Source organism: Mastigoproctus giganteus, chromosome 2, assembly GCF_048544385.1.
Source record: "Mastigoproctus giganteus isolate SK-2022 chromosome 2, ASM4854438v1, whole genome shotgun sequence".
Classification (NCBI taxonomy): domain Eukaryota; kingdom Metazoa; phylum Arthropoda; class Arachnida; order Uropygi; family Thelyphonidae; genus Mastigoproctus; species Mastigoproctus giganteus.
This window is the reverse complement of record NC_143576.1, coordinates 75,658,476-75,673,868: the sequence shown is the minus strand read 5'-3', so window position 1 is coordinate 75,673,868 and position 15,393 is coordinate 75,658,476. Positions and strand designations below refer to the sequence as shown.

At 40.1% G+C, this 15,393-nt stretch overlaps 1 protein-coding gene across 2 annotated transcripts in view; it reads left to right on the top strand.

Annotated features, from left to right (window-relative positions):
- Syt4 (Synaptotagmin 4) overlaps positions 1–15,393 on the top strand; it is a 248,167-nt gene that overhangs the window by 171,902 nt on the left and 60,872 nt on the right. For both annotated transcript variants that reach the window (XM_090368529.1, XM_090368527.1), the window contains exon 2: positions 400–1,280. In XM_090368529.1, the coding sequence (XP_090224655.1) occupies positions 400–1,280 (881 nt within the window). The remainder of the gene's footprint in view (positions 1–399; positions 1,281–15,393) is intronic.

The following is a 15,393-nucleotide window of genomic DNA, read 5'->3' as shown; positions in this document are numbered from 1 at the left end:
TCTAATTTAAATATGGCCGGGCCCTGTGTAACAGTTAAACCTTTTAATTTCCGTGAGGTATTACTATTTCCAGGGGCGTTCCTAGGGTATGCGGCGACCGGGTGCCAACTGAATTTGGCGAATTTAAAATTTTCTTCATATGTGTATGTAAGTTTCAGGTTTTCAGGCGACTCTTGAACGTTGGAGCCCGGGTGCAGTGCACCCCTTTCAACCTAGCGATGGCTCTCCCCTGTCTACTATCTATTTGAAAAACTAATATCAGAGGCACGTAAATTCACAACTTTCATATTTTCCAGATATAAAAATTCACTTTTGCTTCTAATAGAATAGACTTAGTATTAAGGAGAATCTTAATTCTGTTTCATTTCTAATATGAATTCTTTTTTTCTTTTTTTTTAGTCACTACTCCGGCTGTGGTCGGTATATGTGTCGGTAGCGCCTTTTTCATTGTCACACTGGCAGCCATCAGCTGTATGTGCTATAGGAGACGAGCAGCTCAGACCTCTCATAAACTGTCGTCAGCCTTGAAGAAGAACCTTCCAGAGAAGCCATTAATGCTAAGGAAGCCAACTGCGGTAAAAAGTCCAAGCAGCGGTCCTGCAGGCCCAATATTAAAGAAAAGTCCAAGTCCAACCGGGCAAAAGTCTCCCCCGAGTCAGAAATCGCCAACCGATTCCTCGAATCGTGAAGTAGAAAAGAGGGGAATTTCAGGGGGAGGGTCAAACGTAAAACATTCTGTTACTGCAAACACAGAAGTGAAACAGCTGGTGACAAAGACTCACATAGAAAACGAGAAAGAGCAAGACAAAGAAAAAGCCCTTAGTCCCACAACCGAAGATGGAGAAACCAAAGAGAAGGAGGTGGTCGAAGAGAAGCCCACAAAATTAGGAAAATTACATTTTCGATTGAAGTACAATGCCGAGAAGAATGCACTATTGGTTACCATAGTTCGCTGCACCGATCTACCAGCTAAGGATCCCAATATTGGCAGCTCCGATCCTTACGTTAAGCTACAGCTTCTACCCGAGAAGCAACACAAAGTGAAAACAAGAGTTCTTCGGAAAACACTGAACCCAGTTTACGACGAAGATTTTACATTCTACGGTATTAATCCCAACCAGCTTCAAGCAACCACTTTGCACTTCGTTGTTCTTAGTTTCGACAGGTATTCGAGAGATGATGTCATCGGAGAAGTTATTTGTCCTTTGGGAAGTGTCGACTTCGAAGCTCTATGTAAACAGATGGCTTTGAGTAAAGAGATCTCTCCCAGGAATCTCAAGGTAAGTTGTTTTAAGTAATCCATTGTACGTTTAAAGTCAATCTAGTCCAGTTAATAATCACCTCTCTCTCTCTCTCTCTCTCTCTCTCTCTCTCTCTCTATATATATATATATATATATATATATATAAAAAAAACAGTTAAGAAGCAAAATAAGCAGAAAAATGAAAATAACAAAAGTTATAGTATGTCTAATGCTCCAAAAATTGTGAATAAATTTTATTAAATTTTATCATTGTATACGAAAATTCTTCTTCAAGGTTTTTAATTCTGTTTCCATCAAAAGTTTTTCGTCTGCCAATTTTTTGTCAAGCCCTTCAATGGAATCACTAAACCTCCAATAAACCCAGATGTGCCTAACTGTGCTTTCTCTTTCTACCGCGGAAGAAAGCTTGTCAGCTTAGAAGTTTGGAGACATTATCTATAAACCCCGTTACCTGATCATCTAAATTTTTATCTCCTGTAATTCGGAATTATTCTTGTTCTATTTTCTGTTTCGCATGTTCCTTCACATTTTGGTATGTCTGCGGCCTTCTGTCTGACGTTTCATGTTTTTAGGCCATCTTTCCTAAAATTGTTTTCAACGATAGAGGTCATCCCTATCTGTTTCTCTAAATATATAAAAACTCGATGACTTGTCATTGTTTCTCTCTTTCGCACCTTGGCTATGTGCATCGCTCCTCCGCTGTACTTAATGACTCCAGGTAACTTTTAGTTTTGGTTTCGATTTCCCTTCTCTACAAGCCTATGGTATTAACACCCATTTTTACTAACGCTTGCATATACCAGAACCCTTTCTTTAAGGTTGGGCCTTACACACCCAGTAAGTTCAGTATTTTAAAGTTCAGTATTTTAAATGACTTTTTCTACACTTTTTACTGTCTTTTTCTATTTTCCTCCCGTTCCTAAAACTATTAGTGCAATACGAGGGTGATACGAACGCTCCGTCTATCCTCAGTCCTATCGCTATTTTCGCATTCTTTTGAACATCTTTCCTCCCCTTCCCTAGAATTTACCATACCCTATACCATTTGCTTGTCTATACTTTTTCATTACTTTCACCCCTTCCGCACTTCACATACATGGAAACGAAGTGCCTGATACATGGTCAGGAGTAGTCCCCTGATGAATTTCCTGGCTATGCATCATATTTTGATCTACTATATTCAGATTTTGCATATTTGCCATCCCCTGATTCGACCTCTTGCTAAAATCGCCCTCACATATCTGAATATAGTGTTTTTTTATTTATTTAATTACTTACTTATTAACTTATATATTCCTTTTTTTTTTACCCCTCAGTCCCAGTTCATTTTTCTTTCACCTATTTATTCACTACTTCACTTCCACTTTCTACTATCCCTTAAACTTCTGAGTTCTGGCACCTTGTGTACTTTTCATTTCCATTTTCACAGACACTTTATACATTATATATATATATATATATATATATATATATATATATATATATAGTATAATATTTTGTATAATATTGAAGATAATAATAATATAGAAGGTAAATTCAAGCAGACAATACCAAGCCGGATTTAAAGAAACGCAAGGGATATAAAAAAAAAAAAAAAAAAAAAATATATATATATATATATATATAGATAGATAGATATATATATATTTTTTTTTTATTAAAAACGTGAACAGTAGATACATTTTCAACAACAACTATTTACATTCTATGTACAAAGCAAAAAAGAAAGATAAAGAAAACTTTTTAGAAAGAAATACAAACGTTTCAATATTTTAATTTCAGGAGAAAAAAAAAATGGACAGATTGGTCATATGTATTTCATCATTCTCCAACACAACAACATCATGGGGCAGGAGTGAGTGTCGGCCTTCATCAAAAGTCCGCCTGCAAGCTCAATGTGATAGCAGAGATCGCTGGCTACGCAATTTACGCCCGCCTGGATACACCCCAGAAGGAAACCCTGCACCTTTTTAGCATCCACATGCCACAGCAAGACAGACTTGCTATTCAAATAACCAACTTCATACAAAGCCACATCTCTACTATAGATCAAGAACACATCATTCTTGCTGGCGACTTCAACTGCACTATTGACCCAAAAAATGGATAGAGCACGATGCACTGAGCACCGCACAACATTAATCAATAACCTGCAGGCCTTGATAAACAACAATGAACTTATCGACGTATTTAGACACCAGCACCCAGAAGAAAAGTCCTACACCTGGAGATCAGCAAATACAGCATCTGAAAGACAACCTTACCAAGCCCGACTGGACAGATACTACATCCCAAAACACACCATCCCCCTGGTCAGAAGCATCACACATTTGCCGTCTTATATCTCAGATCACTCCTTTATCAAATTACAGCTCTCTTTCTCACCTAGTCACTACAAAAGTGGAGGTGCTTATTGGATGTTCAACAATAGCCTTCAAGACAAGGAATACATCTCTAAGCTGCAAGACCTGATATCCAAACTTGCTCAATCCAAAGACAGATTGGAGCCCGTGAACACGTGGTGGCCTAGATTTAAAAGTAAACTGAAATCATTCTCGCAAACCTACAGCCATCAGAAAAGTCAACAAAAGCGTAATAACCTCTATCAACTTGAGCAAAGGCTGAAAAATCTCCCATCTGATAGTCAGACCTATCAGTCAACACTACAAGCCATACAAACCCACTTAGAACACTCTGCAAAAGGCGCCCTGCTGAGATCAAGATACACCCACATAAATCTATCTGATGCCCCGACCAAATACTTTTTCTCATTAGAAAGCAGACATCAGAAATCAACCACCATCACTGCCATTCAGCTGCAAAACGGAAACATCACTGAAGACCCAGAGGAAATCTTCTCTGAAGTAACAAGATTTTATAGAGAAATTTACAGTTCTCAAGAAACCTCTACAAAGGCAACGGAGGAAATCCTTTCAGGACTTAAAAATCTCCCATACGGCCCAATGCAATATGGAGAAACAAATCACCCTACAAGAACTAACAGCAGCATGCAAAGCCCTTTCCAAAAATAAATCACCAGGTCTGGACGGACTGACTTCTGAATTCTTCCAAATGTTTTGGGATCAACTCGGAGTGCTACTCTTTGAAATGCTTGAAGAAGCTCAGTTCCATGGACTACCAGCTTCGGTCACCACCTCTGTCGCTCGACTGATTCCCAAGAAAGGAGATCGCACCAATTTACAAAACTGGCGCCCGATTTCCTTAATGAATACGGACTGTAAAATCATTTCCAAAGCCATCGCCAATAGATTAAAAGCCACTCTCCCTGATATCATCGATCACAACAAACATGCTCTGTACCTGGAAGATCGATTCACGACAATCTACATCTGATCCGAGACCTCCTCTCCACTGCAAACAGCCAAAGAGAATTCCTAGCACTAATTAGCCTTGACCAGAAAAAGGCATTCGACAGCGTTGAACACAGCTACCTATTTCAAACCTTGAAAGCCTTTGGATATGGACCTTACATCATCGGAACAATCCATCTGCTATACAAGGAAGCCAAATTCTGCCTGAAACTCAACAACCAGCTCACCTGCCACTTTCCGTATTCCAGAGGAATAAAACAAGGCTGCCCACTCTCTGGACAACTCTATGCAATTTCCATAGAACCATTCCTTAATAAAATTGCCACCAGTATACAATCCCGACGAACGCTGCTACCAGAACCCCACCTAAATATAACCTACTCAGCATACGCAGATGACGTCACAATTGCAATACGACACGAGAGTGAATTTGAAGTCATTCAAAAGGCTCATGATCTTTATGCTCAAGCATCAGGCGCAAAACTCAACCACTGTAAGACCAGCGGCCTGTGAGCTGGCAACTGGAAAACTAGAACCGACTCCCCCATCCAAGGCACATGGTCCAGCGAGGGACAGAAATACCTAGGTGTGTACCTCGGCAATACCCTCCTTTTCTCCCAGAAGAAATGGCCCGAATTACTGAGTCGTTTCAACAAAGTACTCGGGAGATGGAGAAGCGTGTGCGCCACATCTTCCCTGAGAGGGAGAGTGCTTGTGGTCAATCATATGGCGGCAAGCGTTCTCTGGCACACCTTCAAAATTCTCACTCTACCTGCTGACTTCCTCCACCAAATCCAGGCATCTGTCCGAAGCTTCCTTTGGAACAAAACCAACTGGATGTCCTACTCCAAACTTAGCCAACCACTTACTCACGGGGGTCAAGGGTTGGTCTCTTTTGACGACAAAATCACAGCATTCCGGATCACCTTTCTTCTTAAGACGCTGCAAACAAAATACGCACATTCCAACACTACGGATAAACTACTAGCAACAGCCACTAGAGGACTATCCCTTTCAACAATATTGAGAATGGACATGGCACCAGTACCACTCAAACTACCGCCGTTTTATAAAGACGCACTATACGCTGGAAAAAGCTAAACCTTCACCATAATCTTGAGAGAACATCCCTTCCCGGAATACTTTCAGAACCGCTCTTCTACAATAAAAGAATAACAGACCCTGCAAATGATATTCTCTTCTTCCCTACGTGGAACTGGGCAAGAATAAGAACCATAGGCGACCTCCTGACACCAAGCCTTGAAAGGAAAGGATCAGAAGATTTGCCCATTAAAACCATTAATGCAAAGCAGCAACACATACATCTAAAATCAGCGATCACACAAGCTCTTCCAGACATCACTACAACTAAAGGGATTGGAAATGTCACTGGATATTCGCTTACACCAACCTTCGTCATCACATCACCAGAAGACACGGTACCTCTGTCTCCTGCACCTTCCAAAAAAGTCTATCAGCTAATCATGTCTCGCCATGCAACCACGATTTTCCCGTCATCCACCTGTCAAGCTGTCCCTGCACCCCTCTCCACTCACCACAAGCCACCATCAAACTTTCAGTGGAACCTTCCGTACAGGACGAAATGTTCCAAATCGGACGCAGACATCCAGTGGAGACTGTGGCACAACATCCTTCCCACCCCAGTCAAGCTACAAATCTTCGGGTTACGCTCCTCAAACTACTTCCTCTTCTGCGCCACCCCAGGTACCCTGGAACACATACCTGGCATGCCCTGTGAACAAGGAACTCGTCAAATACGCTGTGGATGCAGCAAAGCTTGCCTGCAACCACGCGCACACTCCGGAGGACTACTGGTACCTACTTCACTCTAAGCAGACAGCACACACCACCTGCAACTTCTATTCATTGCGGCCAAGGCCGTCATTTACAACTTCTACTTGAAGCACACAAGAAGCAGTGACGACGTGCCTCCTGTCGACACACATCGGCGCAACATCTGAAGTGGAGCCAACGGAGGAAGTTGCAGAGCAGACTTCTACTCGAATTCCACAGCAAAAATCCAGAAACTGTGGATCATCTTACCAGCGAATGGAACAGTGGCGGTCACCTCTTCACCATCACTGAGCAGTCCATCACCTTCAACGTGTGACACTTAACATGAGAACGACCCAACCCCAAGATAGATAGATAAAACTTATCGTTGTCTACCCACAATTTAGATGACTTCAACTGGGGCCAACCACCCAGACTGAAGGCAAAAAAACGACAACGAATTCTCTGTTTCTGTAATGATCAATATCTGCTAAGATATATAAAAAATCCAGTGATTAAGTAATTTGAATCTAAACCAATTGGTTTAGATTCAAATAAACAGAGAACTCCTTGTCGTTTTTTGCCTTCAGTCTGGGTGGTTGGCCCCAGTTGAAGTCATCTAAATTGTGGGTAGACAAGGATAGGTTTTATGTGTGTGTGTGTGTGTATATATATATATATATATATATATATATATATATATATTATGTGAGGTAAAAGTTAGGTAAAAGTAATAAAAATAAATAAATATGGCTATGTACAAAGGGTACTAGGAAAGTTTTGCAATATGACGCAACAATGAATCACAGGAAGCTGCTTGTTGCTGCATGTTGAGACATGTTCATACGTGCATAGTAGCCGCCGCGCCAAGTCGATGGGCTCAGTTATTCATTAGTAGTGAGAGTGTAAAGTGCTTGCGATGGCATCGTGGTCACAAAATGAGAAAAGGACAGTTTTGCGGTATAATTTCGTGCGTGGTTTAACCATAGACCAGTGCTTAGAAGAAATGACTCTTGCACTAGATGATGATTGTCCACATCGTACAACGATATTCAGGTGGTATAGAGAATTCCAAAGGGGAAATTTCACTCTGGAGGATTCTGAGAGGCCGGGAAGGCCACGAACGTCAGTTACGGAGGAAAACATTACTGCTGTGAGGAAAATGCTTGACGAAAACAGGCGAGTGACCTACCAACAGATAGAAGATACTTTGGGCCTAAATGCACCAGCAATTCGTTCGATTCTGCAAGATCATTTGCACGTGAAGAAACTTTGTTCTCTCTGGGTGCCGCATCAACTGACTGAAGAGCAGATGACACGACGTGTGACTTGGTGCCGGGAGATGTTAAAAAAGTTTGATAAGGGACAATCTCGGTATGTGAACAACATCGTGACATGTGACGAGACTTGGCTGTACTATTACGATCTGCCGACCAAGGCTCAAAACAAAGTTTGGGTCTTTGATGATGACGACACACCCGTAATTGTCAGAAAATCCCGATCTGTAAAGAAGAAAATGATAGCTGTTTTTTCAAATCGAGTGGAATTGTGGAACGTGTCGTTTTGGACACGCAGAAGACAGTCACAGCTAAGTGGTATACTGAACAATGCCTGCCTAAAGTCATTGGATCTATGAACCTGCGGCCAAAGTCAAGAATGGACACCTGGTACCTCGATCACGATAATGCTGCAGCTCACTGCGCCAAAGCCTGCACTGAATATTTGACCAGGACAGGACTGAAACTTCTCGAGCACCCTCCCTACAGTTCAGACCTTGCTCCCTGCGACTTTGCACTGTTCCCGCATGTGAAAATGAAGCTAAAAGGGAGGCGGTTTTCCAGTGATGAGGACCTTCTACGGGCTTGGGACAACGAGTGTGCTTTACTCCCTAGTGAAACTTGGCAGAACTGGTTTAAAGATTGGTTTCGGAGGATGGAGAGGTGTATTGAATGTAGAGGAAATTACTTTGAAAAAATTAAATAAACAAAGCTGTATTGCAAAACTTTCCTAGTACCCTTTGTAGCTATCATTATATCTGATAATTAAAATAAATATGATATTTAAATAAAATCATCAGCCAGTAGTACGGCCATAATGCAGAGCGAAATGAAACGCAAAATAATATAAAATAAACAAACAGGGAAGGGAAAGTAGAGATAATAGGACAAAAAGGTAGTCGATAATCCCCTGTATAATTTAGTCAATTAAGTCATTAAACCCAATTAATAAAAAACGATATAAATTTAAATAATGCCAATTGTAAATAATTTAGCGGTACCGCCCTTGAAGGTACCAGTTCCAAAAGACGTGAAATATCACCAAAAAAGGGTTAAAGAAACTACCAAAAAACTAAAATATCAAAATAATAGACTGACCATCATGCCCCATATTGACAGAGGACCACGAGGCCAATAATGGTCATGGAATCGCTGCATTTCAATCGTCATACAAATCATCGCAAAGGCAGAAATATCGAAGAACCAAACCACCCCTCCATTCTCCGATAGATCAACCAATGCAGAGGATTTGCATGGCGGTGGTCCTTATGCAGCGAAAAATAATCTATAGAACAGAGAGCACTCTTGATCAGAGCCACACCACTGACATAATGCAAGCTTAACCAGCTTATATAATAGAAAGGAAAAGAATAGATGGCGGCACAGGTGCTGCTTATTTAGCATATCAACCCACTACTACCACTAATTTATATTATGTGAGGTAAAAGTTAGGTAAAAGTAATAAAAATAAATAAATATGGCTATGTAGCTACATAGCCATATTTATTTATGTAGCTACATAGCCATATTTATTTATGTAGCTACATAGCCATATTTATTTATTTTTATTACTTTTACCTAACTTTTACCTCACATAATATAAATTAGTGGTAGTAGTGGGTTGATATGCTAAATAAGCAGCACCTGTGCCGCCATCTATTCTTTTCCTTTCTATTATATAAGCTGGTTAAGCTTGCATTATGTCAGTGGTGTGGCTCTGATCAAGAGTGCTCTCTGTTCTATAGATTATTTTTCGCTGCATAAGGACCACCGCCATGCAAATCCTCTGCATTGGTTGATCTATCGGAGAATGGAGGGGTGGTTTGGTTCTTCGATATTTCTGCCTTTGCGATGATTTGTATGACGATTGAAATGCAGCGATTCCATGACCATTATTGGCCTCGTGGTCCTCTGTCGATATGGGGCATGATGGTCAGTCTATTATTTTGATATTTTAGTTTTTTGGTAGTTTCTTTAACCCTTTTTTGGTGATATTTCACGTCTTTTGGAACTGGTACCTTCAAGGGCGGTACCGCTAAATTATTTACAATTGGCATTATTTAAATTTATATCGTTTTTTATTAATTGGGTTTAATGACTTAATTGACTAAATTATACAGGGGATTATCGACTACCTTTTTGTCCTATTATCTCTACTTTCCCTTCCCTGTTTGTTTATTTTATATTATTTTGCGTTTCATTTCGCTCTGCATTATGGCCGTACTACTGGCTGATGATTTTATTTAAATATCATATTTATTTTAATTATCAGATATATATATATATATATATATATATATATATATATAGGGTGTCTCAAAAATATTGGTACAAACGTTTAGGGGAGGTAGGTAACATCTAAAGGAATGTGAATCGCTTAGGAACCCATAACCAGAAACGTCACCGTAAGTCGGTAGACAGCGCTGTTCATCAGTTCGCGATAGGGAAAAGTTCAATGTTTTGTTCACGGATGAGGCTTATTTCACTCGGGAAGGCTTATTCAATCAGCACAATGCTCATGTGTGGGCTCACAACAACTCACACGGTGTGCGCCCCCATTCGGCACAACATCGCTTCGCAATAAATGTGTGGGCAGGTATGGTCGGTGACTGCTTAGTCGGCCCATACCTGTTACCATCCCGCATGAACTCCGCTAAATATCGGATCTTTCTTGAACCAGTTCTACCAGGGTTACTTAACGATGTTCCAGCAAATGTGAGACGCAACATTTGGTTTCAACATGACGGGGCGCCTGCCCATTATGGAAGGTGTGTTCGTGACCATTTGAACAGGCGTTTTGGGCGTCGATGGATTGGCCGTGGTGGACCCGTTGCCTGGCCCCCGCGCTCACCTGATTTATCGAGTCTTGATTTCTTTCTGTGGGGGCCAGCCACTCAGATCTATCGTGTATGAATCGCCTGTGGAGACTGAAATGGATCTCGTGGCGAGACTCATCTGTCTGCTGCTACTGTCAAAGAAACTCCAGGTGTGCTCGACCGTGTCCGCCAATCCATGCTGCGTCGGTGTCACGCATGCATCGCGTCTCATGGTGGAACCTTCGATCATTTGTTGTAACATCATGAAATGCATCCATCTCGTACTCTATTGTTAATATGTCAAATAAATGTTTGCCACTAATTACTGTCTTGTGTCATTTCTGCTTCTTGTGCCTCTGCTACTACTTTCCCGTGATGTTTCCGGTTATGGGTTCCTATGCGATTCACATTCCTTTAGATGTTACCTACCTCCCCTAAACGTTTGTACCAATATTTTTGAGACACCCTGTATACATTTTTTTTTATATCCCTTGAGTTTCTTTAAATCCAGCTTGGTATTGTCTGCTTGAATTACCTTCTATATTATTATCTTCAATATTATATAAAATATTTTATACACATTATGGTCGTAATGAATAATTGCTCTAGCAACTGCATTGGCCCATAAGTATTAGTTACAGCTTGTTACAATTTATTAGCTTTCTTTCCATATTACTCATATATATATATATATACAGAGAGAGACCGATGACGAAACCCAGGGCAGAGAATAACTTTCCCATTGGGAAAAAAAGCAATAATTAGGCAAAATTTAATTTTAATCGTAAAATCTAAACAGCAACACTCAGTCCAGTTTTAACATCAGATTCAAAAATTCCAGTTCAAATATGACAAAAAAAAGTCCAGACGATGAATATTCTGCAATTAATAATTGAAATACCTATACACACAACGTTTCTTCAAAAGACCACTACAATATAGTAAGGGCAACAATATGGAAATTATTTTAGCCAGAACAACTCAAATCATGATTAATCACAGTATTCTACCTGTAAATTAAGTGTACTCTTTCTGTTTCCGGGAATGTGTGTGCTTGTGACATGTGGACGTGTTTTTGTAAGGGGCGGCTCCTAGAACGTTAGTTCAACTCCGCCTCGTATCTCTGTGAAGATCAGTATCTCTACAAATGGGCCAGATATGTGTGTGACGTCGGTTTGTGTGTGTTCTGTTGTTCTGTTCTGGCCACTTGGCTACCCAGAAGCATCAGTCACCTGGACAGATGATTCTGGGTACTCGTCCACACCACGGGAAGGTGGGCCAGTCCCAGCTAAACACGTACCGTCTCAATACGAGACTCTGATCCACCTATGTTGCCAAAAGGTGGGCCAGATTCCTCTAGGGGTCTCACTCCAGAGGAGAGAGAGAGAAATAAAAATAAATAAATAAAAAATAATATATATATATTTAGATTTTCCCGTGGTGCAAAAGGAAAAAAAAAAAGTCACTGTAAAACGCGAAACAACAACAAAAAAAAAAAAAAAGTGACAGCAACCCTGAAGATCGCAAAAAAAAAAAAAAAAAAACCATGTGACTGATTGTAGAACGCGAAGAAAAATAAAAAAAAAAATAAAAAATAAAATAATAATAAATAATAATAAAAAATAAATAAAAAATTAATAATAAATAAATAAATAAATAAATAAAAAAATAAAAATAAAATAAAATAAATAAAAAATAAAGTGGGGGGAAGAAAGAGAGAGAGAGAGAGAGAGATGGTGTTTTCCTTCCTGAACACAGGCCGCAGAAACAAGCTCCACAGCCCGTGTAGCAGGATGGGGGGGAAAATACATGGCTGGTTTCAGTTCACTGCTGGGTCCTCGATGTTTGCCACTGGGGGCCTGTTAATCCTTCGTCTGCGCTTAAAGACTTCAGCTGAGTAGGTTTGCAGTGCAGGGAGGTTGTTAGGGTTCTGTAGGAAGAGCTCTAGATGCTCGCCAGAGATCTGTGTACAGCTGACAAGGTTGTGTCTCAGATCAGCATACGCAATGCACTCGAACAGTACATGCCACCAGTTCTCTTTCTGTGAGAGAGCATTGTGGAGGGCAGCACCTAGAATAGCATTTCAACACCGCCCCTGTTTCCCGTTTTGTGTGTGTAGGGTGGCCTCATCCGCCAAGCAATGGCATCTGCGCCGTATACATAAATCTAGGTTATAATGAATTTCGTATTCAAATAACAAATTTCATCACTGATAAATATTACCACCAAAAAAAAAAAAAAAAGAGTTCATATCTAGACTACTGTTATGTAGCTAAATCTTATAGAACGTCCTCACATAAATAATGCCCAAGAAGCCAACATTCAGGCCATTAGAAGGCAGTCCGAGGAGGTTTATCTTAATGGTTTCAGAAATCAGCAGCATAAGGAGATACTATTTAATCCCAGAAGACTGTAGCTCAAGGAGTTGCTTTAGTATACAGAAACTAGTAGTAGCAGGACTCGCTTTGGAGTCATCTATGAGCTGCTCTATAAATTATCATCAGATACACCAGGAGTCGACCTACTATGTAGCTTTAAAAGAACTGACTTCAAATTTCCTGCAAACAGGACAGGTTCTGGTAGTGGAAACTAGCCCAAAAATCAGAACAGAGCTTACCTCATCCTTGTCCACTCCTACCGAAGCAGGAGACTTTCTGTTCTGTAAGTCTCCAGCAGCGAAATGCACATATGACTTGGTCATATATACATTTGGCTCAATTGCCAGTAATTATTGAAAAAAGACGTTTGACGTTTACTGTGAAAATGCTCGTGGGAAAAACTTATGCCTCCAATGTCTGGGACGTGATCAGCTGGAAAATACCTCCCCTCCCTTCACTGAGGTCGTTGTCACAGCTATGCTTCAGTCATGGAAGACTGCGCATGTCTGAGCGATTTCTGCCCGCCCAAATACTGTTTGGTACAATTGCAGGACGCGAATCCCCTCCCCGAAAGCTGTCTTTCGACTACAGTTCTCAATATAACACTTTATCTAATTGTGATGTGCGGATATTTATATCATTAAATCATGTTAAGATGATTCCTCTGTTCTTTCTGTGTGCATATGTATTACTCTATTAACAATCGTATAGCGTCGCCCTTACTTCCACCGTTTTTGTCTGCGATCAAGAAAGGTTTAATCTAGATTTAATATATAATATAAGGTTTAATATATACACCGATGAGCCAAAACATTATGACCACCTATCTAATATGAGGTTGGTCCTCCACGTGCAGCCAAAACAGCTCGTACCCGGCGAGGCATAGACGCAAGATTTCTAAATGTGTCTTGTGCTACCTGGTACCAACACGTAACCAGCAGATCCTCTAACTCAGCAGATCCTGTTATATAGCTCTGAATATACTGGTACTCACTTCCTCTCGAACTTTCATATATGGAAGTCGATTTTAGGACTTTTGATGAGTTTTATAAGCTATTGAATTATTATTATTATTAGCCTTATGGTGCAAGGAAGCCTGAGGCTTATGCTGCACCAGCAAAAAAAAAAAAAAACTCCGACTTACCCTGAGAGGGAGAGAGAAAGAGAAGTAGAAAGAATTGATCCTTCTAGATCTTGTGATACCTTGTTACTGTATGTATATTATGTATTTATATTGTTAATTAAGGGTCTTTATAACAATTCTAACTAGGGTTCCTATGAACTTTCACCTACTGGAAGTTATGGGAAATTAGCGACCTTTCGAACTTTCGATTTTGGAAGCCGTGGGTTTTTTGCTATATGTTATACACACGATATATTTGCTACGTATTACAATCAATTTTTCTTTATTTGTTTTGGCAAATGTTTTTGACATAATATTGTTAAATTGATCGTGATGCTAGCTCTGGCTGGGCTAATCGTTGGACCACAATTGTTGGTCTTGTGTGAGGTATTAATTGAATTGGTATGATGTTTATTAGCTAAACCTCTTTATTACCTTTTTACTTCAGTTAACTGCTATATGTTAATTACTTACATCTGAAGTTTATTGATGTAACTGAATTGTCTATTTAACTTGTCATTTTTGTAGTCTTATGGTGTCAGTTTGATGTCTTGTTTGTTACTAGTAATGGTAAATGCTGTATGAGCTGTAATATGCTGTAAATTATGTTTTAAATTATTGCTTTTCTTCGAAGCTTGAAGATGTGTCTGTAAACCAACTCCTGATATTATATATACTGTTTCCATATCATGTAAATAATTGAAACTTTTCATGTTGTAAATAATTGCATCTCGTCAAGGTTTGAAGGTGTTTGGAAGATGACACCTGCTTTTATTTGATGTAATTATATGCTGAACATTACTTCATTTCTTCAGAGTTTGTGGAGGGGACAGTCGACTACCTCCACTCTCTTTGACGTTTGCTGTTTTTTGATTTATGATCTTGCAGAATCAAACGAATTGCTGGTGCATTTAGGTCCAAAGTATCCTCTATCTGTTGGTAGGTCACTCGCCTGTTTTCGTCAAGCATTTTCCTCACAGCAGTAACGTTTTCCTCCGTAACTGACGTTCGTGGCCTTCCCGGCCTCTCAGAATCCTCCAGAGTGAAATTTCCCCTTTGGAATTCTCTATACCACCTGAATATCGTTGTACGATGTGGACAATCATCATCTAGTGCAAGAGTCATTTCTTCTAAGCACTGGTCTATGGTTAAACCACGCACGAAATTATACCGCAAAACTGTCCTTATCTCATTTCGTGACCACGATGCCATCGCAAGCACTTTATACTCTCACTACTAATGAATAACTGAGCCCATCGACTTGGCGCGGCGGCTACTATGCACGTATGAACATGTCTCAACATGCAGCAACAAGCAGTTTTCTGTGATTCATTGTTGCGTCATATTGCAAAACTTTCCTAGTACCCTTTGTATATAGTAACTAAACCCTCGTATTAAAAGAATCTTGA